The following is a 24619-nucleotide window of genomic DNA, read 5'->3' on the forward strand; positions in this document are numbered from 1 at the left end:
AGGCATTAATGGGGCTGCCCAGGGAGGTGGTGGAGTCCTCATCCCTGGAGGTGCTCAAGGAACAGCTGGATATGGATATGGCACTCAGTGCTCTGGGCTGGGTGATGAGGTTGGGATCGCTCACAGGTTGGACTCCATCTCGGAGGTATTTCCAACCTCAGCGATTCTGTGATTCTGTCGAAGAGATGCGAAAGCAGCTTTTTGATCTGAATTAATACAATTTACAGCCCTGCCTGTCTCTCCCTCGTTCCCTGCAGTGCTGAAGGGAGCCACGTGTCAGGACAGAGCAACGGGCGAGACCCGCAGGCCCTGGCGAAGGCTGTACAGATTCACCAAGACACCTTACGCACGATGTACTTCGCTTAAGTCAATGACCCGGGAGACACTCACGGAGAGGAGAACTGAGAACTTAAGCCACATACAATGTATGTTTCCAGGGGGTTGGTTTAGGGGCTGTGCCTCCCATCGTGCTGGAGCTGACGCTGTGCAGGGGCGAGAGGCTCACCCTTAAATTGACACGAGGAAGATTGTTTACTTCATCCAGGAACACAGCACTATTATGCAATATGAAACCAGCCAACTGCTTTTTTGGGGCGGGCTCCCGTGGGAAGCGCCGCCATCATTTTTTTTTAATTATTATTTCTCGTAGTTTAACCCTCTTCTGCCTTTACCTCAAGTTGCTCGGCAGCACAACTATTGTTGCAAAAAAAAAAAGAATAGTAATAATAAACTAAAATCTATTGTGTAATTTAAAACAGAAAACAAACCACCTTTTAGGAACAATCACAGTGATTGTTTGGAGGAGGGAAGTGTGCAAAAAAGAAAATAATTAAGTTTTTAACCCCCCCCCGTACATTGAGGAATCTTTCTCTCAGTATTGCCATCGAGCATTCGAATGTGAACATATCCAAGTGCATTGGAATGTACAGCACTAGCTAGGAAACAGTGACGGGGGGAAGATGTTTTGCACACTAATCCAATAATTTCAACCTAATTTAGCCAACGGCTGCCTTTGTGTCTTTTCTCACAGCTTTGGAGTTCTCAGCTCCAAGAGTTCCCTTTCAAAAGCAATCCAAGAAGCTTGTGGTTCATGTGCAGGCAGTAATGACCCAACTCTTCTTGCTCCCTGGGGGAATTTACTAAAGCTGCTGTTTTACCTAGTCCAAAAGTTTCAATTTTTTCCTATCTGGCAAGTCAAATCTGTTGAAGCTTCACGTGAGATCCGATGTCCCAGGTTTTCTGGGATGACATACAGTAACCACCAGAACTGAAACTTTAGAGCTAAGGTCTTTTTGGAAAAAAAAGAAACCTGCTACTTTACTTGCTGCCTCTCACACCTTAATGTGATTCATATGTATGTGTGTTTGAAGTTTAGCTTCCTTTTGTTTCTTTTATATTTATTAGAGTAATAATAATGCTTTAATTTAATTATTACAGAACATATGGTCAACAGCAACTTTTATTTTTTAGAAACGTAATCATGTTTATTTTTAAAAAAAGAAACTGACAACTTGTTTTGCTATCTTTTAGTGCAATAAGCATTCTAAAGAAAAACTGTGTCCATTGAGCTGTACTGAAGCAGTGTCTGTACCACGGACTGTGGGAGAATGGACACCTCCAGGATTTTAAAAGGACAAAGTAAAAGCCTTAATTTTGAAAGGAAAGTTTTATAGTCAGAAGGAATCTTGAATTTTCCTTTTTTAAATCAAAAAAATACAAAAAATGCTTCTAGACTTCTGCAAGCTTTACTTGTCGCTGCAGTCTTTTGATTTAACAAAGGAATTGGCCTTACTTTTGGCTTTGAAATGTGGAGCATATTTGAATTAAATGGAAAGGGTTTTGTATTAAGATCTCAGTTTTTACATGCTTAGTTAAACCTATTTGACATCAGTAAAATGTCTGGAATTAATAAAAGTTTTTAGGCTTTTTTCCTCTTTGATAGTGACTTTCCTTTTAAAATTAAGTTATTGGTAACTTCATTTCACTTTGCAAATAAAGAGGGCTGGGATAGTTCTAACATGTTAAATCACTGAAATGTGAAACAAACCAATGGGACTCTTTCATTCCACTTTAAAACCAATGTTTAAGATGTCAGAGACGAGCATTTATTCAACGAGGGGACTGGGGAGTTTTGCACTTTGTAAACTCGTGAACTGCATTTTTGACTGTTTTTATTTGCACTGGTTCATAGTATATTTACTGCAGCTGTTTGTATGGGCATTGCTGTGATCCCAGCCCTCCCGACCTCCACCTGCTCTCACATGAAAACCTGGTTGGTCTAAGTAGCTTCTCTCCTCGTTCTCACCAAATCCGCTGTTTGCCAATATACTGTATTTTGAGCCTAAAATCTGAGCCCGTTTTGCTTCACCAGGCATGAACCCCCTTTTTTTCTGCCAGAAAACCAAGTACTGTATTTTGTGCATTTGTATATTGTATGGAAATGTCTGTAGTGCTGCTCACAACACTGTCTGCAAGAGCTTTACTAACAGCTGGTGTAGATACCTATTTTATCTTCCAAAATTAAGGAAAATAATGTAAAGAGACTAACTTGGCAAAGCTAGAATTGCACTGGAAGCAGTGGTGGGGCTGGGCATGGCTGGGGGTGCTCAGGGGGGAGCAGGGGGATGGCTGGGGGGCTCAGCAGGTCCCAAGGGCTTGGGAACCCCTGGAGCCAGGGGCCCCACCTTGGAATGGCCTTTCCCTGTGAGCACCTTTGATGCACCTGGTGCAGGGAGGGGGTGTGACTGAATCGTTCAGTGAGGTGGTTTCTCAGTGAGTCTCTCAGATGTTTTTCCTAGTCTGTGACCTGACACTTTTCTCCTAAAGCTCTCTAAGTAGCAGTGCCGTTTGTAAAAGGTTCAGCTTAAGCTTTATACAGAAATTTCTTTTAAAATGGAGAACTTTTTTTTTAAAAAAAAAAAATCCTGTTTTACAAAGGGTTCTTGTGGACTTCTGGCATTTAGCTGAAAATTCCTTTTTACAAAGCCTTCTAACTCTCCTTTCAAAGCCGCTTCTCATCCCGCCCACGCTCGGTGACTCGGATTTGAGAAGCTTTTTTGCTCGCTACTTTCACCAAAAACTAAAGAAACTTCATTGGCAAAGTGACTTCAGTTGTCAAGGTAACATTGTACCTGGTTTTCATGTGAAGAGTATTTGGAAGTTTTAATCTCTCTTCTTGGTTTTGCAAATATCTACGTCAAGTGCCGATACTTCTTTCTATTACGATATCAATTACTGACGTTGTGAGGGCCACACATTTATGATGCTGTAGCTGCTATATTTATTTAAATGGAGATGGACAATTACTGCACTAAGGAATGAGGAGAAAAGCAAGGAATCAAGGTTAGTTAGATATCTTGGTTTTTTTTCAAAAGAGAATTAATGGTGTGAAATATCAAGTGTAACAAAGGGTGCTGTCATTTTAACTGAGATTAAATAGCCAGATATTCTTCTTTTGTTTAAAAACATATATATTTTGATGTTTGCAGTTTGGGGGTGGGGGGTCGGGATAAATGGTACCTCATCTGTGGTGGCAGTTTCCAGTATATTTTCAGAGTATATGGATTTCTTTTATTTTTGTACCTGCTCTCCTTGAAAAAGAAAAAAAAAAAATCTCAAATTTTATGTGCTGTTTGAGGAAATCTTGAGTGGCACAGCAGATCCCCCTCTCCGGCCGGGAGCTGGCTGTGGATAGTCCAAAGAGGGACGTGGTGGGCACAGGCTGATGGCTCTTCTTGCTTTGCAGACACCGGCCTCGGGTTTCTGCCTGTGGAGAAAAGCAGTTCCCATCTCCTCAGACACTGCACCGAGACCTCACTTGTACTGAACAAGTGCCACTAAGTGCTCCCATGGTGGGGACAGGCCCAGGGCCCCAGCTCAGGGCCAGGAGCAGCCCCAGGGTATCTCTGGCTGCAAGGACAGACCCTAGGGCTGCCAGCTGAGCCCCTCCTCACCCAGCCAGCCCTGCCCAAACCTCCCACCTGGCCACTGGTAGATCCAGAGCTGGAGAGAATCACAGAATGTTTGTGGTTGAGGCGTTAAACTTGTGATATCTGCCAACAGGAGGAGTGACTCCACTGTAAGTCGCCTTTTTCCCCTTCTAGGGACTTGAGCCGTGGCCATTTGACTCAGGATCGCTGTGTCACTGTTCAATGTGTCATCTGGTTACACGTGTCCAAAAGTTATTTTTATAGGATTCATTCCGGTATTCTTTTGGAAGTTTGGCCACAGAAATGGTTTTCAGGAGTAAAATGGGTTTCTGGAAGTTGTCAGTCAAATTATTTCAAGATGCTCTTGGTCCTAAATGATTTTCACTTCATGTACGAATACTTGTCCTATAAAATGCTCAACATGAGATACCATATAGTCTGCTGTAAAAATTCCAGCTACAAATACTGGTTTTCTACTAGTCTTAAAGTTCACTCTGGTGAAATTCCAAGCTCAAGCTTGAGGCCTTTTTTTTTTTTTTTTTTTTTTCCTGTTCTTACACTTTCTTCCTATCTTGTCCACTTTTGATATTTTCCCTGTTTTGTGAACTGAGGGTTTCAAACCTTACTCAAAGCACTTTTATAACCGAGGAATCAAAAGCTCAGATTATGTATGTTGGACCTGTAAATTCAGTTTTCAAAGGTGGTTGTTTCTAAATGGCCATCATGGTCTCTGGTCAGGCTGGGCAGATGCTCTGTCCCTTTCAGTGCTGTGGAGTTTCGTGGCTGCTATTGGCAGGTTGATTGGATCTAGTGAAAAAATCCATAGGGGTGTCAAAGGGAAAGATTTCTGTCTGTCTTTTCTACCCAAAGATGGTACTTCAGGTTGATGCTGGGTGTTTGGAATATCATTTTTGGTTTGGCACACGTTGAAATCAAACTTCACTTAGCCAATTCACTCCTCATTTTTGTAGAATATCGTGGTTAGAGCTTGAGCTCGTTGATGCTTTCTGCTGGTAGAAGATTTTGTACTTTCTGTAGTTGAGGTATGAGCAAGATAGATACAGGATCCTACATTTTACCTCCCGAGCAGAATCTTAAGAATCCTGATCTCCGTGACACTAAAAACCCAAATTGTTGTCCCCTGAGTAGGCAAAGGTGCATATGGAGGGGAAGGAAATTTTAAGTTAGAGGAAAATATCAAAGCATTGGTTTGGCAGGAATGAGGGTGTTGGGGAGACTCCATCCACTTTCCATCCCACATGCCCTGGCCTTTCACATCCTGTCTGAGGTACCCCCTCACCTGACACGGGTCGTTATCGTAGGGTCCTTCCTTTTCAAACAAAGCAGTTCCACTGTTTAAAATTTGGAGTGACTTTTATTTTTTTTAAGCAAGACAGTCCTCAGAAAGTGCCTTTTTAGAAGATGGTGCTGTAGATTTTTATTTTCCAGTTGTACGTGGCTGCAAATTTAAGATAAATTATTGAAAATGCCAAGTGTTTGATGGTATCTTTTAGGTACTTTCAAGCATCAGCTTCTCTGAGTCAGGACCAAGAATAAACCAGGAAGGTATTTTCCTTTGGAGGGAGAGGCATTGAGGAGCGATCACCAAATTCAGCTGGTAGGCTGGGGTTGGGTTGGGCTTGGTCAATGTGATTTACCTCTTCGTATTGAGGGGGCTGGGGGTTTGGGGTGTGGGAGAAGCCATGGGGACATGATTGGTGCTGAAAGGAATCCGTAGCTATGTTGTCTCTTAGGGGGAAACACATTCCCAAAGATGGAGAAAAACTGGACGGTGTTTTAGGAGGATGAATTAAGGATGGCTTGGGAGATGGTTGGTCCTCACATGGCTTGTGTGTGTCCAGGATGGATCAGTGGGTCTTCTGATTCCCAGCTGGGAGCTGGATGCTCTGGATGGGAGCAGCTTGGTGGGTGGGTGATGCCGTGGAAGGGGTGGGTCCATGGTGAGTTTGGTGAGCGTTCCTGCAGTCAGGAAAAGCTGTAGACTAGACTATTAAACACTGCACCTCAGTAACCTTGTAATGCTGCATAAAGTAATAATAATAGCAAAGTTGTGCTTTGATGACACTGTAATGTGCTTGCACATGCCTGCAAAAAACACTTCCCTTTCCTTTGGTATCGGTCTAAGTAGCAGTTATGGGACTTTTCTTTTATGATGAGCCTCGTCCTTTGTTGTGGTGTTTCTGTATATTTATTGGTGGTCTGTGTGCAGCTCATAGGTCTGTGTGTCTGCTCTGTGTGTTGCTTTTAACACTTATTTTTAGGCAGGAGAAGTTTCTGAATGTTTTGGTTTTCTTCTCCAAAGAAAGTTGGCTTAACCAGTCGTGTTTGAGAGGAGACAATTAACCCGCTCGCCATAGGCAGATGCTTCATTGGTACCTTATTTCTCTACAGCTAAAATGATTTTGTGCATTTTATTACTGTTTATAGTGTTGGGCATTTAAGATGTGGAATAACTTGATGTCAGGATATTTTTGAATATCAGGAGCTTAAGCGCAGAACTCACTGAGTAATTCCAAGTGGTCTCTTTGCAGAAATATGTTCATGTCCAGACTTTTTCTAGGTGTAAGCAGAGCTTCTGGACACACTCAATGAAATATGTGGGGTTCAGAGTCCCAGCATTGGGCAGTGCCCTTGCTGAGTTGCCCACACCTCGTTGTTGAGGGGATGCTGCAGCTCCCCAGGCACGAGTTGACTCTCTCTTTGCTCTGTAATTTCTTCTGATTCAAGTTCGAGACATGATCCGATGTCTCTTGTAGCTTGTACTGACTTTCTTGTCTTATTGCAGTGCCCAATGCCACTGTGTTGGTATTTAAGCTTGCCATGATGTTCAATTATTTTATATTTCCAATTTCTCAATGTTACTAGGCTGGGGTTTAGAAAGCATTTTTCAGTCTAAATTCTGAGCCAAAATTGTGTCTCCTGACCCTTTTAGTAGTAGCTGTTTTTATCTTTTAGACTAAAAAGGGCCAAAAATCTTGCACCATCAGCTTGTTTGCAGCAATACTCTCCATCTCCTCCCTTGCCTGTCAACTAACCACTTTGTTCCTCTCTACATTTAGCTTGTACTGAACCTGTTGAGATTTAGAAGGAAGTTGCTGCCTCTTCTTTCTATCAAAAGGAATGAACTGGCACCTGATGAAGCAGTTTTCTGTTGGACACAAATCTCTTGCCTTGGTGTCCATGAGCTGCCACATGCAAGGTTTAATTCCAGTAGAAATGTTTATGTTGCAGTCATTGGAGGGTGCATGATGGTTTAAAGTATCCAAGTTAAATAAGAGCTAACAAACCACTGAAAATAGACATCATTAAAATACTTTAAATTAAAAAAGAAAAACCAGCAAACCAAAACACCACAAGAAGTAGCTGCAGGTGGACAGGGAGGGCCTCCTCAAGGAGCTGGAGAACCTGTGGGACATTGAGATCCTGTGGCTGTTAGGGCAGCTGTGCAAGGGAAAGAAAAATAGTATTGGAAGAGGCAGCAAGGGCAGACTCAGAGTAACAGAGCCCAGTAGGAGTTATTCAAACTCCTTTAAAAATTACCAAGTGGGAAAATCTCAACGGAATATTGAAGCTAATGAAGAAGTAGCAGATCCTCCTTTGCCTCCTATAGCAAATAAAAAAAGCAAAACTTGACAGTTGATGTTTTCCTTCAGTACCTTTCAGTACTTGAAGTGGCCTGTAAGAATGATGGGGGCGAACTTTTAGGAGGGCCTGTTGCCACAGGATGAGGGGTGGTGGTTTTGAACTGAGGGAGATCGGTTCAAATTAGATTTAAGAATTTTTTTATGGTGTGTGTGATGAAACACTGGCACAAGTTGCCCAAAGAAGCTGTGGCTGCCCCATGCCTAGAAACACACAAGGTCAGGTTGGATGGGGCTTGGGGCAACCTGGTCTAGAGGTCCCTGGTTGTGGCAGGGGGGTTGGCCTGGATGAGCTTTAAATGATCCCTTCCAACCCAGACTGTTCTCTCATTGTGTGATTGCTAATTCAAATACTAATATATGAGGGAAAAAGCATGTTCCTGTATATTTTTAGGGGTGTCTATTCTCCTCCTCCAGGACTGTGCTGTGAGCAGGTGGCAGTGCCTGTGACAGCTGCACCCTGAAATCAAACTGGTTTTTTTTCCAAACCTTGGAATTCCTTACTTGGGTCAAACAGATGCAGTTTCCAGTGGGTCTGCTGGTTCAGATAGCACTGACCCAAGGGGTTTTGTGAGCAATATGTGACCCTTCTGTACAACACAGATGCCCTGAGAGATTCCTGCCTGGCTCCCAGGAAGAGCAGCAGGCAGGTGTAGAGGTAATTTTGCTGTAGCACTGCAGTTGCTCTGCTCTTACTCAGCTCTTACCTACCTCCCCATTCTCTGACCAGGGTCGCTTTCCCTCCACTGCCTGTATGGAATTAGCCATGTTGAGGATGCTGTGGCTGTGTGGAGCACAGATCAGCTCTGGATGTGAGGGTGGGGGTGGGATGGTGACAAAAAGCCTGTAGAAACAAAGGACTGGGTAGGAGGTGGGTGGGTGTCAGGTGAGCTGTGATCAGCTCAAGCCCTTCAGGGACATTGATAGGGACATCAGACATGAGCTTGGGTGTCCTGAACTGTTTGTGTTGGACTTGAACTCACTGAGAGCAAGTATGTGCCTTTTTCTGACCAGGAATAGAGCTGGAAAAACTTGTATTTGCATTGGTAGGATGGTTAGTATTTTTCTTGAACTGTTTTTAAAGCTCGAAGTCCTTGGTCAGAATAGAGTTGGTTTTGTGTTTAATTATTTAATCAAAGCAAGCCCTGAATTATTTGTGAATTAGAGCTACCCAGAGAGGAGAAGCTTTTAAAATAAGTGGTTTCTGGAGAGTAATGTCATCAAATAAACCTACTTCCTGGTAGACTTGCAATTTTTTAAAATAAAATTTAACCTTGATATGTTTATCTAATGAGAATCATTAATTCTGCCTTTATTTGAATGTTGCCTGTCCAGTGATGTCCTCGCTCTTTACTGTGCTCCTGCAGCTTTCCATACACTCCATTGCCTCTCCCCTCTCCACCCGTTTGGAGGTTGCAGGGACATGGGGAATGTTGTCCAGTGAATGTTGGGGAGCAGTGCAAAGCACTGACTCAGTGGGAACATGGAGGTGAGGATTAAACATCACAGATAACTCTTCCAGAAGCAGATTGCCAGCAGCAGTGAGTGGCGATGTCTGGGAACAGAATCGTGTAGTCACTTGGGTGTGGAAAGAGAACAATCCCCCATCCTCTGACACCAGGGCATTGCTGTAGACACTGCACTGTGCAGAAGTAGTGTGCTTAGAGGCTGGTTTGGGCTTAGGCTGCTAAAATAGTGGATTTTCAGACCAAAATGGAAGAGCTTTTCCAGCAGGTTCTGTTTGAAGCTGTTTTGAGATGTTGATGAGTTGTCCAGCCAGGAGCTCTGGAACCAGCTGGCTTTGAAGCAGGTTCCCTTTCTGACTTGGGGGAAACGATTCTGCCCCATTTTTCATCTAGAAAATGTTTGTGATGATTCATGTCACCATAGGAAAGTGGGTTACTGGGTGATCTGAGGGTCATGACAATGGTAACTTCGTGATACAAACCTGTGCACATCTTGTGCATTTGCATCTTCAGTGAATCCAGTTGTTCAGAGCCCAACCCTGCTGGGATCCAGAGCTCTTCCCTCCCATCCCATTGCAGCTCTGCCCAAGGCTGAAGGCCCTTGGTGTCAGTCCCATGTTTGCCATCTTGCTTTCTTTAAAATAATCCATTTGTTGTAAAACAGATGCTCAGAGGGCAAGTTTATTTAAATGAAAGGGGATTTTTTCATTGCTGAGAAATACACAGGTTTTTTAAACACATTTGGCAGTTGGAAAATTAATACTGTAACACTATCTAGCAACACAAAAATATGGCTGTATGTTGAGTTTAGGGCCATGCTTGCCCATAGATCATAGATCCACAACCCATTTCAGTACAGGTGTGCAAAAGTTAGCTTTTAAAATAGTTACTAATAAACATTCATTTTGCTTACACTTGCAAATCTCTTAAATATCTTCAAAACCAGTTTCTTTGATAGAAAATACATGTCTTGGTAGGTAGTGTCCACTCAGATGTAATAGCAAAGTGATGCCCACTGGAGCAGTGCTGAATTTAAAGAACTTCTGCAAGTTTTGAATCCTGATGGTGTGCCAGCAAAGTGTTTTAAGTATTGTTCCTGAAGTAGTGAGGATAATTGAACACCAACAGAACTTGGTGAGAGGAAGACTGCCAGAGATGAAGTTTGGCTTCTGGCAACTTTGCAGTGCAGAACAGTGTCTTCTGGGTACTTGCTTTTGTGCATCACTTCTCTCCTGTGGCTGTAGTGTTTACTTTTCTTTGAACTTGATTTCTGTTCTTCAGTGAAATCTTCTCACTTTTGCAGTTTTCAGTGTTGAATCTCACCTTGAGACAACTTCATGTTGTTTTCCTGTAGAAAAACCTGCTTCTAGCTCGTTGTGTTTGGTGTCTGTTTACAGGCAGGTGTGAAAAGTGAGCTGCAGCACAGCAGTGGGGCTGGCAGAGCGAGTTTGGGGTCGGAAATGGTTTTACAGGCACTGGTGTACAGATCAGCATTCCAGGGGAGCGGTGACACTTTGGGCTCACAGGGTACAGACCGTCCTGCTTGCAGTTCTTGTCTCCTCCCTTGGTATAAGCAGTTCAGCTCCCCTGGTAGCCTCATGGTGGATAAATGGTGCTTGATGGGGAGAAACTGGGCTGTTCACCTGGCTGGAGGTGTGTGATCATGGACAAGGACATGGTCTGTCAGCCAGTCCTGAAAGCTTTACTTTAAAGCTTTCACAGTAATTGATAGCATTTGGTTATGGGCCAATATTAAAGGATTTTCAGGAGAAGGTGGCTCAGGTGGCATCGTGTGTACCATAAACATCACTGGCCAGTGAGCTGTGTTAGTTTTGGAGATTGCTGGAAGCTATTTCCACGCATAGAAATTTTGAGTATTTAATACCATGTGTTTAAATTGTTTTTAGAAAAAAAAAATCATGCTGTTTGGGATTCCTTTTATGAATAAAAGTCTAATAAACCAGTCCAGTGGATTGATCCCCTCCCATGTGTCTGCTCTTTCTCATATGCTGGTAACTGCTCCCCTGTTTTGGTCTCCCATTGCTTCGGCAGGAGCGTGAATGTGTTCCCACCATGAAGGTCCTGGGGGCTTTCGAAGCAAAAGGGAAATGTTTCAAGAGTAAAGTAGAGCTGTGACTTGAGACGTTGCACAAATAGATTGTAGATGGATGGCAAACAAACTGGTAAAAGCCTTTATTTTTACTTAACCATCTTGACCATGTGTGCCTCTTTGTACCGTGGGCTGCAGCCGTGCGGGGTGGGAGGGAACGTGTCGGTGTTTGAGATGTACTTGCTAAGCAGAAGCCGTGTCCTCTGCCCCTTCTCCCTTTCCGGACAAATTGTTCTTGCCAAAATTTTCTACCTGTTGCAAGAGTTGCTTTCCTTCCAGCACAGTAAAATGTCAACTTCTTTCACTGTTCCTTCCCTCTCGTAGGCATCTGTAACCTCTGTACGACTGTGTATAGGACACAGCAGTCATCGATCTCTGCTGGCTATAGATACCATCAACTTGAGTGTATTGTAAACGAACTGTATTCATTTGAAAAATAAATTTTTTTTTGAAATGCACATGCGTTAGACTTTATTTATACTTCAATTTATTCCTAAGGCCAGTAAAGGATGGAGGTGTTGGTCTGGGTAGCTGGGGGGATGTGGAGGGAGGCATTAGGCACACCCAAGATTGAAACTAAATCGTTTTCTGTCTTGTTTGTACTTTAATGCCGTTTAAATAAATTTAAAAAAAAAAAAGGGAAAAAAAAAAGGTGGGGAAAAAAAATAAAAAAAAAACAAATAAAGCTTGTTGAAGTGCCCACAGCCATCCTGGGGCGCAGGGTGGCTGCTGTGGCATTGGGAAAGGGCTCTGGAACTGGGCACCCCCCTCTTCCTCCTGCTTTATGGGTTATCGTATGGGATTTGCTGCGGTTTGCAGTGTCCCTGTCACCCCTATCTACCCTAGAGCCGCCGCCGCACCTGCCGGGCCACCGGCAACGGCACCGCTCGAGCCCGGGGCGAGACAGCAACGGTGAGGCGACAGCGGAGAGCGGCCGGGAACGGTGAGGGGAGAGGGGGGGATCGGCCGGGAACGGCGAGGGGACAGCGAGCATCGGCCGGGAACGGTGAGGGGAGAGAGGGGAACCGTGAGGGGAGAGAGCGGATCGCCCGGGGACGGCGGGGGCGCGGGGAGGATCGGCCGGGAAAGGTGAGGAGATAGTGGTGGTTGGCCGGGAACAGTGAGGGGATAGTGGTGGTCAACTGAGAGCGGTGAGCGGAGAGGGGGAAGAGGGGGAGATCGGCTGGGAACGGTGAGTGGAGACAGGGAAATCAGGCAGGAACACTGAGGCAGAGAGTGGCCCCGGCCTGGCTCGGCCCTGAGGCGGGGAGGGAGCAGGGTCAGCCCGGAGGAGCTCAGTGCCCTCACAGCGATCGGGGTGAGGCCCCTTCCGAGCTGACGGCTGAGTTCCTCCCCTCTTCCCTCTTTCCCTTTTTCTGCCCTTTCACTTTTTCCCCTCCAGCTGTGGTCGGGCCCCTGTGGTCTGCCGCCCTTTGTGCCCTCCCTCCCGGCTTTCTTCCCTTCAGGGATTCCTGGGCTGCACATCCCCGTCAGCCCTTGGTGTCGGTGGTTATCTCGAGGATATCAGTGGTTATCTCGGCCCAGTGCCCTGCACCCGAGGGGCTGCGGCAGCCATGGGGTATCCTGCTGCCAAGGGTTCTGTCCCACAACTGCTCCTGACTGTAGGTTTGGGCACTTGCAGCCCCTCGGACCTTCTGGAGTGGGGTCTGCAGTTCCTGCCCGTTGTGCAGGATATGCTGGGTGAAAAGGGAGAAGCCTAAAAACTCTGCTGTTCCTGCAAAGCCTTGGAGTCCTCTGGGATCACAGCCCTGGGCTGAGCCTTCAGCGGTAGCACAACAGAATCAGTCATGTCCTCAACAATTTTGTCCAAGCTCAGTAAATACCATATGGGAGCTGGTGCTGTGAGCAGCTCCTTGTCCCTGCAAACAGCTCCATTTCCAGGGAGGGACAGGTGGGACAGGTTTTCCCCCTGGGCCAGGGCAAAGGATGGCTCCTATCACCTACCCTCGCGCTCCCCCATTTTAAGAACATGTGTATGCATTAGGCCAGGTGCCAGGTTGCAGCTTGCTGATGCTTTTCTCCTGAAGAGCTCTGCAGTTTGTGGCTGCAGCTCCATTTCAGGTGTATTTCCATGAACAAACACATACATCTTTCACTCCCTTTCAGTCACCTGTTCAGCGAGATGGCGTCGCTGAGCGTAAAGCCGGGGCAGCGCTTCACCATGCCGGATTGGCACAACAACTCCCTCCTCATCTCAGCCGACGCTGAACAGCAGCGTTATAACTCCCATCATATCCGGCAGGAAGGACGAGTTCTCCGCAATGAAACCGGCAACCAGGTGGGCTCTCTGGCAGGGGGGCTGCTCCCAGGTTTGTCAGGGTAGTGGGCTGAGGAACCGTGGAAAGTGTCTAGATTTGGGTGTATGGATGAGGGAATAAAGGGCTTTACCTGTACAGAGCATGCTAAATATGTACATTTACTCTCTCTAAACCCACCCACAATGATGTTTCTGTACAGTCATGAAATCCCTGAGTATGTTTCTCGCATCCATTGCCACTTGTGCTGTTCTCTGTGCTCTCCATTTGTGCAAATGACTATGAGACCAAATGGCAACATGTTATATTCCTGTGAGAGGCTCAGTCAGTTCTGAAGACAGGGGAAGGCTTCAGCAAGATTCACAACTACAAGTTTAAAAAGAGTAATGGCATTTCTCTCTAATTCCAGGCAAAATGGGATGAGCACAACACTCGAACCCGCCTCAATGATCGTGTCACCAGCGTGGACAGATGGAGAGAGATCATGGCCAGATGCCTCACAGACATAGATTTGGAAATCGATGCCTTATCCAAAGTATGTTGGCAAGGCAGATGGCTGGAAAGGAACTTACACTCTAAACATGGGATGTGAAATAATTGAGGCTTGTCTTGTGCAATGGGCAAGCCCATCTGAAGTTTAAGGGGGGCTTATCACTAGATATATATATGTATATATGTATATATGTATTTATATATATGTATATTTTATACCAAGATCCATACTTGATAAAATGACTTCCTGGAAAGCAAACCACCGTGTTCTTGGCTGAGCCAAGCTGTGTCATGCAGCTGTGCATTGCATGCTCCTGTTTGGATTTCTGGGTGGATTTTGTTGTTTGGACTTTTTACAAAGCTCTGGAGGATAATAAGAAATATGTTAACACCATACTTCAAATATGTTTGGTTTTAAATAGAGAAGCTATAGCAATGGGACATCTCTGATACTGTGAGTTCTAAAGTCAGAAGCTGCTGCTGCTTCTGGAGTTGTTAACCCCCAGCAAGGTGTGATTCCCAATCCAAATGGCAGGTGTAGGGGACTAAGGTGTTTGGATCTGGCAATTTTTATTCCCAACTTGCTAAAAGGTTCCAGAACTGCAAAGACAGTGCGAGTTCCTATTAGTGGTGGTGTGGGTGGGTTCCCCTTCCTTTCTTCCTCCCATCCCTAAAAGATCCACCCCACACCTGTTTGACTGCTTCTTTCAGGTGAAGTTGGCAGCAGAAAATGCCATTCAGGCAAAGAACTTGTGTTTGGATGTTGCCATTGAGTGCTTGACATTCCGTGAGAGCCGTCGTGACATTGATGTGGTGAGGGACCCTGTGGAAGAGGAGCTAATCAGAGAGGTGAAGGTGATTGAGAAAACCAAGAAAGAGCTGCAGCAGCGAGTGGATGAAGCCTTCAAACAGCTCTGGTGAGGAATGACTCAGCTTTTGGCCAATGACTCTGCTCTCCTTGCTTGGCCCCAGATATTTAATGTGCCTCTAATACCACACTGAGATGGGCAGGCAGGCAAGGAACCACACAGAAAACTTGGATGGTTGTCGGTCTGGGGGTTGGAAGGGAAGGGTGTGTCAAGGGAGACCTCACAAGCACACTTTGGGAATTTTGTCCCAGATCTCTTGTGCCACCTGCCTGGTTTAGGAATCAGTGGCAGGGACGTGTTAAAGCTGTCAGGCCCTGATATGCTGTGGTAATCCTTCATTCTCCACTGTGGAATCCACCATTCTCCAGGGTGATGCCAGCGCAGAGCCTGTGGCAGCCAGGCAGGCAGTGCTGGGCAGGTCAGGCCCAATTCCCGGGGAGGGTGGGAGTTCATCATTCATTTCGCAAAGATGACTGACATGGTGATGAAGGCTTTGGGAATTGTGAGCTGCCACTGCCCTGGGCCTGCTCCCCTCTGACTCCAGCCCTGCTCTATGCAGCCTTTTAAAGGAAACTCGCCAGCAGCTGAGCTGTGACCACCGGCACAAGGTGGAAGCATTGGAACTTGACCGGCAGTGCTTGTCCTTCAACGTCACCTCAGGCAACATCTCCTTCAAGGTCAACCCAACACGGATCCCAGATGGGTAAGGAAAGAATCTGTCCTTGTGTGGCTAAATCCACACCGAGCCCTGGGATGCTTTTTCCTTCCATGCTGTGTCCTGGTTTGATGGGTACAGTTTTGGAAAGAGTGCAGAACAGAAGTTGGCTGTGGCATGGGGAAACCACAGACTTTTGGGAGGTAGCTAAATTGTCACCACAAACCTAGTGGGTCCAGGGACCTGCTCCTTCCTGCCTGGCTGTAGGTGACACTCATGGTGTGGTGACACCTCTGGCACAGCACAGAGGGATCTGCTGCACATTTGCACTTGCTTGGCATTCCTTTCCATGGTTTGGATCTGTCCCTGGGTGGAGCAGATGTTGGGCCCGAGGAGACCAGGCAAGATGTGCCTCCAGCTTTCCAGAATCATTTTGTGCTGCCATCCTGGCCTGCAGCAGGTGATTCCTTTAAACTGTCTTGCAAAAACTCAATTTATTTTCATTACTGATTTGTTCACAGAACAATTGCACTTCGTGAGTGGGAACTGAACAACCAGTGCATCAAGGACCGTGCTGAGGCAGAAATGAGAGCCTCAGTTGATCTCCGAGGAGCAATCACCCTCACCATCGCCCAGGTAAACGGCTACCTTGGCCAGGAATCTGTGGTGCCATTCTGGATCTGGTGTGGGACAGTGGCAGCCATGTCCTTGGGTCTGTCTGGGAACAACTGCCTTCTTGTTTTAAATAGGAGATTGGTTGTGCTGCAGAGCTTGCAGCAGTCTCAGCAAGCTGGAGGACATGTCCCTGTTCATAGATCTCTGCCTTTTGGCTACTGGGGAAGTGTGACCTGCACCCATGTGGCAGCAGCCAAACCCATCTGGTTTTGCTCCTGGATTTGTCCCAGCCTCCCAGGCACAGCTGGAGGGGACACGGACACCTTGTAGCCATGTGTGACTGGAGCTGTTCTCTCCTCAGACAAACAATGAGTTGGATGCTCAGCGTATAGCTACAGAGTTTGCCCTGAGGAAGAGGATTAGAGACATGGAAGGAGCCCTTAGTGAGCTGAGATGGCAGGAGAAGAATGTAAGTGTTGTTTCTTTGGTCACTTACCACAACCCTGGCTGGGAATGGAATTCCAAAGTCTGTCACATGGAAAGTGACTTGGCCTGGGAGTAGTTTCCATATGTTTGCTGTTCAGTGGCACACATATGATCCCAGCAGTATCCCACCTCTCACAGGTGCTTCTCTGGCACTGCTCAGCAGCACTGCCAGGTTTGGGCCTTTTTATTTCACCTCTTTTCTCAACAGGACCCTCCAGGTCCATGTGGAGGCAGAGGATTCAGTCCTCAGAAGCCCTTGAATAAAATCCATCCCCAGCAAAATTCTCAGAGACATGGGGGCTGTTTCCCGGTCTGCATCCTAGACTGTCCCTCATGACACAAATCCTTATCCTTAGACCTTGGAGGAAATTGCTGATATGGAGGAGGAGATCCGACAGTTGGAGGAAAATATCCGGAAGAGAACACTGGATCTGAAAGTGGCTCACACCCGCCTGGAGACCCGCACCTACCGACCCCACCTTGAGCTCTGCCGGGATCAGGTACCTCACCTGGCACTGTCCCTGCAGGGAGCTGACTGGGAAGGTGGCTCTGAAAAACGTGCATGAGTTTTGGAGCAGCTGAGCGATGGATCCTGCAGTGACATAGCAAAACAAGGAAATAATGTCACAGCTGGGGGAGAGGGGAATGAGGGAACTCTGGCCTTTGTCAAAGCCCTGTTAAGTGCTGTCCCCTCCTCCCTGCAGGCTCAGTATGGACTGACAGATGAGGTCCAGCAGCTGGAGGGGACAATCCGCGCACTCCAGCAGAAGCGTACGGAGTCACAGTGAGTGTCCTGCTCTCCAGGCAGAGCAGTGCCCAGCAGTGTCCTGGGAGGACATGGCTCTGGCTGTCCCTGCCCCAGGCACACCTCCTGCCTTATGGTGCTTGTGGTTCTTGGGCTCACGAGGGGCAGCAGTGTTTGGGTTTGGTGGGCACAGGATGCAGGTATGAGGGGTCTGTGCAGGGAGGGGAGTGGGGCTTCCACGGCCCCTGCTTGACTCTGAATTCATCCAAGCCCTGACTCTTCCAAAAGGGACAAAAAAGAGGGTGAAAAGGAAGAAACAGAAGTGCTGCTATGGGTTGGCAGCTCCCTGGGTGCACATCTCTGCTGCCCTCTCAGAGCAGTGTGTGGGCTCACTATTCACTGCCCCAAACAATGAGTATCTGATGAGTTTGCTCTTTGTACAGGGCCAAATGCTGCCAGAAAGTGGGAAGTTGGGTGTTTCCTGTCCAGTTTAGAATAATGGAATATCCTGAGTTAGGAGAGACACACAAGAATCACTGAGTCCAACTCCTGGCCCTGCACAGGACACCCCAACAATCCCACCTTGTGCTTGAGAGAGTTTTCCAAATGTTCCTTGAGCTCTGGCAGAGTCATGGCTGTGACCATTCCCTGGGTAACCTGCTCCTGGGAAGAAATGCAGCATTTGATCCCAACTCCTGTCACTTCTGCTCATTCCCAGGGATGCCTTGGACGCTCTTTACCGACAGCTTCACCGCATTCAGACCGATATTGGCTACAAAACCAATTCTCTGCAGCTGGACAACAAGTGCATGGACACCCGGAAAAAACTCGTGATCCCTGTGGAGAAGTTTGACCCAGAGGTTGACGCTGTCAGCCGCACCAGGAACCTGCCGAGGAACAGTCAGCTGGAGCTGGCTTAGAACACCAGGAATTGTGCAAGCGCGGCGGGGAAAACTCCCGGTGATTCAGTTCCGTAGCGAGGAAAAGCGACATCTGTGTCGTGTTTGGGGAGAATGGAATTCTCCTCCTAGTTTGTTTTATAACCGTCTGGCCCTTGGATGATGCTTACAGCCTCCCGCGCTCCGAGAAGATTTATAAACAATAAAGGGCCTGTGCCCAGTTGTCATCCGCGGTGATTAAATCCATCTGGATTCCAGGAGGGATTAAGGAAACAGGCGGGTGTGCAGGCGGCAACTCGGTCCTCCGAGCCGCCAGGGGGCGGTGTGCGCCGCAGCGCCTTTGGGGCTTCCTCTCACAGTGTCCCCTGGCGTCCCGGAGGAAGAAGGCGCCGCGCGCGGCAAGATGGCGGCGGCGGGTCCGGCTTCAGGTCCCGGGCGGGTCCCGGTTCGGCCCCGGCCCGGCCCCGCTCGGTTCCGGGGCTGCTTGGCCGGGGCGTTGTTGGGGGATTGCCTGGGAGCTGTTTTCGAAGGCAGGAGCGTCGTGAAGCTGCCGGAGCTGCTGAGTTTCCTCAAAGGGCTGGAACCGGCGCCGCCTGAGGAGGGAGGGGAGGCGGCGGGGAGCGCACGGGGAGGTGCGTGGGGGCGAGCGGGGAGCGGGGCGGGGGACACCCCCTGGTCCCCCCTTCACACAGCCCGCTGTGCACGGCACCCGGCAGATTGGAGATTGGGGTTAGACTTCAACACTCCCCGGCTCTGTGCTTTGGGGTGCGTCTGTCTCCCACCCTCAGCACCCCCAGGATTGGGTTTTGAGATGTGTCCCGTAACCCCAGCACCATTGCCCTCTGGAAACTTGAATACCTCCAGTTCTTACTCCTCACCAGGTCGTAGGGCACATCTCCTGTGACAGCCGTGGCTGCGCCCTGCCCTGCTTTGTCCTGTGCCCCTGTGCTGTAGGGGTTCAACCCCCTGACCATACTCGTTCCCTGAGGATTCCTTAGGGACACGGCTGGTGTGAAAGGACCCGTGGTTTGCTGCGCTCAGCCCATGCTGTTCATGCTCCAGGGAAGTCGGGGCGTGGGTATGCTGGGAACGGGTGTCACAGTGCTGGGGCGTCAGCTGGGAGCAGAGGTATCAAAACTTGAAGAGGAGGAGAGTGAGAGAAGCACGGAGTTGTTATTTAACTCCTAGGAAGTGATTGCAATCTTCCAATGCCTGAGAGGAGCATGCAGGAAAGATGGAGGCTATTGACAAGGGCCTGGAGTGACAGGACAAGGGCAATGGCTTCCCACTCCCAGAGGGCAGGCTTAGATGGGATATGGGGAAAAAATTCTTCCTGTGAGAGCGGTGAGGACCTGGCACAGGTTGACCAGAGGAGCTGCGGCTATCCCTGGAAGTGTCCAAGGCCAGATTGGACAGGATTTGGAGCAATTTGGGATCGTGAAAGGTGTCTCTGCCCATGGCAGAGGGTGAAATTGGATGAGCTTTAAGATCCCCTCCAACCCAGACCATCCTGGGAATGTGTGATTCTCTGTTGGCCTGACTCTTGTCTATATGTGCTTCTGAATGTCAAACACTCTTCTGGCTCTTACTAATCTTGAAGTACAGTTTGTGTCATTATAGCTGTGGATGCAGCTCCCTGGCTCTGTCTCCTTCCTCTGATGACTGTGGTAGTGTCAAGCTCAGAGTGCTGAGGAATTTAAATCCTAGACAGGTTTTAGTTGGAAAGGACCTAAAGCTCACCCAGTCCCACCCCCTGCCATGGACAGGGACACCTTCCACTAGATCAGGTTGCTGCAAGCCCCATCCAGCCTGGGCTTGGACACTTCCAGAGATGGTGCAACCACAGCTGTTCCAGGCAACGTGTGACAGTCAGGCCTTGGAGATGTGGGTGGTGCTGGCCAAGGGCAGGAGCAGTTTGTCCCTGGCTGGAGGTGTCACTCTTTGCCCTCCCATTGCAGAGTCGCTGTCGTACACGGATGACACGGCCATGAGCAGGTCAGTGGTGCAGTCACTGCTGGCCAAGCGGGAGTTTGACGAGGTCGACATGGCCAAGAGGTGAGGATGAGGCTTCCTGAAGGTGAAACCATCACTGTGATTGTCTGTGGAATGGAACAGGGGCAGAGTAATTGCTAATTCATGGATAGGAAGAAATTAGGAAAGAGGTGGTTAATCCTTTAGTTTGTTGTTGTTTTGCCGTGCCTGTGCAGCAGTATCAGCTTCAATGTTCACCTTTGGGAGGAGAACGCTTGCAGATTCCAGAAACATTTCATTTCATGTTTATTTGTTGCTATTTATGTTTGTGCTGCCCTTAATTTAGTGAGGGAATAGGAGTGAGCTCAGCTTGACTCTGTTTATGATCTGTTTCCCTGTTGAATCCCCAGCCCTAGGAGCATTTGGTTCCACTTAAGGGAAAGCATTTCTTTGTTTAGAAAACTCTTCCATTGAACTTGAACAAAAGACTTTCCTTGTGGTTGTGACCCACGGAAATGTTTCTAGTTTGCTTCTATTTTGAGGCAGAGTTGAGAGGGAAACAAGTGGGTTATGGAAGGTGATGTTTATACATCCTCCTTTCACACTGTTTTTGGGAATTGTTTCCCTGCAGAACTGAGTCACTGAACCCTGACTGTCACTGATTTCTGTGTGTGTTATTAATTCACTGTAGCAAGAGGCTTCATCCAATCACAAACCCCAGTAACACACCAAACCTCCCGGGTGTTTTCCCCCTTGCCCACACCAGGTTTGCTGAGGAGTTCAAGAAGGAGCCCAACAGAGGTTATGGGATGGCCGTTGTCAACGTCTTCAAGAAGCTCCTGAGCCCCAAGTGCAGCGATGTGTTTGAGCCTGCAAGAGCCCAGTTCAACGGGAAGGGCTCCTATGGGAACGGCGGGGCCATGAGGGTGGCTGGCATCTCCCTCGTCTACTCCGACATCCAGGATGTCAAGAAGGTAATGGAACATTCTGGGCCCCTCTGGGCATCCCTGCTGCCAGGGGAGCATCCCAGGAAGCTTTGCTGACACTGGGGTTTCTTTGGCAGTTTGCAAAGCTGAGCGCGGAGCTGACCCATGCTAACTCCCTGGGCTACAACGGGGCCATCCTACAGGCCCTGGCTGTGCACCTGGCCCTGCAGGAAGGGCTCAGCAGGGAAGCCTTCCTGGAGCAGCTCATCAGCCACATGGAGCACGTGGAGGCAGATGACAAGTCCCTCAGTGATGCCCGAGCGTGAGTAGCTGTGGGGAAGCCCCAACCCTGCTGTGGTGGCTTCTTCTGGCTTTTTATGTTCTCTTCTTCTCACTGCACTCTCTGTTTACAGGCTGGGGTTTGAGGATTTACCATTTTCCAGGCGTCTGAAGAAAATCAAGGAATTTTTGGAGCTCAACAGTGTTCCCAAAGAAGATGTATTGTTTGAGTTGGGTGAGTACCTTTCTTAGTACAAGCAATAGGAAAGAGCTGGAAGCAGGACTAACTCAGCAAGGCTGGTAGATGTGTCTTCAGATTCATCTTTGGCCTGTGCTGCTTGTCAGGCACAGAATGTGCTGGAAAAGCTGCCTGTGCTCACCAGTCAGGAAAACTGAGTCTCAACCCAGTGATTCCATCTGTATTGATGGAAGGAAAAAAAGGTCTTTTTAAGAAAATGTTATCTTCATAATGTTTCTTAATATTCCAAGATTTCTAAGGGCTGTTGGGTTGTCATGTTGGATGGAGATGAGTAGATGGGTATGGCCAGACTGTGCTGGGGTAACTGGGAATTGCTCTGCAGGATGTGAGTGGTACTGGGGAACTTGGGGGATTTCTGAAGCACAAACTTACACCTTTTCCTGGTAAAATCCGTGATGTCAATATGGAAAGTCACTGGCAACAGGAAGTTGCAATAGGAAGGGAAAAGGAAGGAAACCCAGAGGGTGATGACGGCATGTGTTCCAGGCAATGGCATCGCCGCGCTGCGCTCCGTCCCCACTGCCATTTACTCCTTCCTGCGCTGCATGGACGCTGATCCCGACATTCCTGAGCACTACAACGCCCTGCAGAGAACCATCATCTACTGCATCTCCCTGGGAGGAGACACGGACACCATCGCCACCATGGCAGGGGCCATCGCCGGGGCCTATTACGGGGAGGAGCAGGTGCCCCCTAGCTGGGAGCAGAGCTGTGAGGCTTTTCAGGAGACCCAGAGGATGGCCAAGAGCCTCTATGAACTCTACTGCCAGCGGCTCTGAGCTCTGGGGAAGCTCCAGGGCTTTCCTGAAGGCAAAGGGATGGTTAGCTCTGCTTCTCTGGTCAGACCCAGTGGTGGATCTGTGCCATCAGCTGACGCCAGCGAGCCTCACCTGGGAAGGGTGCCTGCTGCTGTCAGCTGGGAGCATGAGCCAGCTTGGAAGAGAGGGGACATCCTTTTCAGTCACAGATCAGCTGGGAAGTGGCTGCACTTGGACAGTGGGTGCAGCTCCCCTGAGTGTACAGGAGTGTCTCATTTTCTATGGGATTTCTGCTGCTTGCTGTGTCCACCGTTGTGCCATTTGTCATTGCAGTTACTGGTGGGTGTTTGAATCAGTGGACTTTCTCCGTTTTCCTCTACTCCTGTGTCTGTGGGCTGTGTTTTGCTGGTCAGTGGCTTGTTCAGTGGCTTTGGGAGGCTCCACACCCCTGGTACAGCAGCAAGTCACTCTCAGCTGGCCAGCTAAGGGATGTCACAGAAGTTACCAGAGAGTCCTGGTGGCCCAGGTTGTCACCTGTGCTGAGTTAGGATAACGGAGCGCAGACTTCCCAGGGAGGTTTGTTGCCCTAAAGGTAGAATGAGAAGGGCTGGGGAAAGGAGAAGGGATTTCTTTGCATTGCTCATGGCTCTGTGAGAGACCTGTGTCTCTGTGAGAGAGAGTGTCACTAATTGCTGCTCTTCCTGTGTCCTTGGTCATGTGATCCAAGAGGCACCTGCTGCACTTTGTCCACTCTTGCACAGCTGCTGTCACACTGCTGCAGCCACTCTGGCTGCTCCTGTGTTCCTAATCCTTGCATCTTGTATTTTTAAAGTCCTGTATATGCCCAAAGCACCAAGTGAGATTCCTGTTTAAATCACAGAATACCCCGAGTTGAAAGCGACCCACAAGAATCATTGGAGTCCAGCTCCTGTGGAATGCAGATCTGGGAGTAGAGGTGTTTGTGAAACCTGATGTTGCACAGGGATAGAATTCCTGGTTCTGCTGCAATCAGTCACAGAAGTGACTTGAGCAGGATGCAGGAGTTAACTTCTCACAGTCTAAACCTCTGTACTTGGTAAAAATTTCCCCAAAATTAAAGGGAAAGGTGGGTTAACTGGGGACATCAATGTTTAAAAGAAGCTGGTGTCAGTGGCCAAGAACATTCAAGCACAGCTGTGTTCCAGAATTTTACATTTTAAACCTTTGCCTAGTGGAGCTGATCAAAAAGGGAGAAAACAGCCTGGGAATGGCACGTCTAGAAAGGGTTGGAAGCTTTTTAATAATTGAAAACAAAAAGTCATCATATGGAAATGTTTATAAACTTGAATGTGACAGTGTTACTCTTGTTATTTCTGCAGTATGTCTTGTGACACCGGGAAGTGGCCATTGTGCTCCCCGGTGGTGTCGGCACGTGGTGGCTGTGTCAGGCTGCATGCACATGGGGAAATCTGGCTGCCACAGGTCCTTCCAGTTTTTCCTGTGGTCTGCTTCCTTCAAGTGCCAGTCTTTTGTGTGATGCTTTAATGGGTTTTCCTTGTATAAATGGATTCTTGTCCTGGGAACATGTGGAATTTTGGTCTGTTGTATATTTTTGTATTGTGCTGCAGATCTGAGATGTCAAATATCAGGTTTTCCACATTACTCTGCCAAAGGGGCAACCAGATTCACGGAATTATTTAAAAGAAGATATTTTTCTTTTAAAGCGGCTTTATAATTTTAAATGTTTGGAACTGACAAGCAAAGAGCTCCTGTTTAAAGACTAGAGCTCTTTGGGCCAGAACTTAGATGTGTCCTAAACCCTTTAGGTTCCTTCAAAAGAAATAAAACCCCTCAGTTATCTTTGTTAAGTAGCCACTGCTCCTGTATTTTCACTCAAGTCATGAAGTTGTGCATCCTCATTGCCAAGAAAGTGGTTCTTGGTACAAGGGTGAGTTGACACCAAGCATTGCAGGGAGTGTCTCTGGAAAGGCCCCTTTACCTTCCAGCCTGGGGAAAGAGTTCAGGTGCTGGAATCCAGCATGTGATGGTGGTGCAGAGACCAGGGAGTTTGCTGGGAGCCCCACAAATGGCAGCAGGAGGATGGCTTGTTTCTTGGAATGGGCTTTTGGGTCAACCAGGCTTCTCTGGAAATGTTTCACCTCTGCCAGGTGAGATCAGGTGAGAAAATACATTTTCATCTCTTTGGACTGTGAGCCTTGGGAAGGTGCTTTGCTGCAGGTGAT

The 24619-nt window shown here is 47.8% G+C and overlaps 3 protein-coding genes across 6 annotated transcripts in view; all 3 read left to right on the top strand.

The window, feature by feature from the left end:
* The window catches only part of AGO3 (argonaute RISC catalytic component 3), a 33754-nt gene extending 22129 nt beyond the window's left edge, over window positions 1-11625 (top strand). The window contains exon 19 of one of the 2 annotated variants that reach the window (XM_085081507.1): window positions 228-11625. In XM_085081507.1, coding sequence (XP_084937633.1) covers window positions 228-366 — 139 coding nt within the window. In that variant the 3' untranslated portion in view covers window positions 367-11625. The remainder of the gene's footprint in view (window positions 1-227) is intronic. The other variant, XM_085081509.1, reaches the window with a different exon arrangement.
* A 387-nt stretch (window positions 11626-12012) lies between these two features.
* On the top strand, window positions 12013-18433 carry TEKT2 (tektin 2). Of its 2 annotated transcripts, none has more exons than XM_085081399.1 (10): window positions 12013-12110; window positions 13295-13466; window positions 13853-13978; window positions 14647-14852; window positions 15364-15507; window positions 15981-16095; window positions 16436-16543; window positions 16917-17060; window positions 17265-17344; window positions 18024-18433. In XM_085081399.1, the coding sequence occupies exons 2-10, from the start codon at window positions 13311-13313 to the stop codon at window positions 18223-18225; spliced, it is 1281 nt and encodes a 426-aa protein (XP_084937525.1). In that variant the 5' UTR covers window positions 12013-12110; window positions 13295-13310; the 3' UTR covers window positions 18226-18433. The 2 variants fall into 2 exon arrangements, with proteins under 2 accessions (XP_084937525.1, XP_084937524.1); XM_085081398.1 differs by having other exon boundaries at window positions 12021-12173.
* A 134-nt stretch (window positions 18434-18567) lies between these two features.
* On the top strand, window positions 18568-24247 carry ADPRS (ADP-ribosylserine hydrolase). Of its 2 annotated transcripts, none has more exons than XM_085081400.1 (6): window positions 18568-18836; window positions 20163-20259; window positions 20942-21149; window positions 21239-21423; window positions 21515-21615; window positions 22126-24247. In XM_085081400.1, the coding sequence occupies exons 1-6, from the start codon at window positions 18608-18610 to the stop codon at window positions 22416-22418; spliced, it is 1113 nt and encodes a 370-aa protein (XP_084937526.1). In that variant the 5' UTR covers window positions 18568-18607; the 3' UTR covers window positions 22419-24247. The 2 variants fall into 2 exon arrangements, with proteins under 2 accessions (XP_084937526.1, XP_084937527.1); XM_085081401.1 differs by having other exon boundaries at window positions 18593-18632.
* The last annotated feature ends 372 nt before the right edge of the window (window positions 24248-24619 follow it).

Source organism: Lichenostomus cassidix, chromosome 23, assembly GCF_008360975.1.
Source record: "Lichenostomus cassidix isolate B80296 chromosome 23, HeHo_3.0, whole genome shotgun sequence".
NCBI lineage: Eukaryota > Metazoa > Chordata > Aves > Passeriformes > Meliphagidae > Lichenostomus > Lichenostomus cassidix.

What these genes read in the sequence shown, in the direction of transcription:
- TEKT2 (XM_085081399.1), top strand. Translation starts at nt 13,311, where the DNA reads ATGGCGTCGCTGAGCGTAAAGCCGGGGCAGCGCTTCACCATGCCGGAT. An exon ending in GAAGCCTTCAAACAGCTCTG is followed by an intron (nt 14,853 to 15,363) that starts GTGAGGAATGAC and finishes TGCTCTATGCAG; the next exon opens with CCTTTTAAAGGAAACTCGCC. An exon ending in TGAGATGGCAGGAGAAGAAT is followed by an intron (nt 16,544 to 16,916) that starts GTAAGTGTTGTT and finishes CCTTATCCTTAG; the next exon opens with ACCTTGGAGGAAATTGCTGA.
- ADPRS (XM_085081400.1), top strand. Translation starts at nt 18,608, where the DNA reads ATGGCGGCGGCGGGTCCGGCTTCAGGTCCCGGGCGGGTCCCGGTTCGG. An exon ending in GAGGTCGACATGGCCAAGAG is followed by an intron (nt 20,260 to 20,941) that starts GTGAGGATGAGG and finishes TGCCCACACCAG; the next exon opens with GTTTGCTGAGGAGTTCAAGA. An exon ending in TCCCTCAGTGATGCCCGAGC is followed by an intron (nt 21,424 to 21,514) that starts GTGAGTAGCTGT and finishes CTCTGTTTACAG; the next exon opens with GCTGGGGTTTGAGGATTTAC.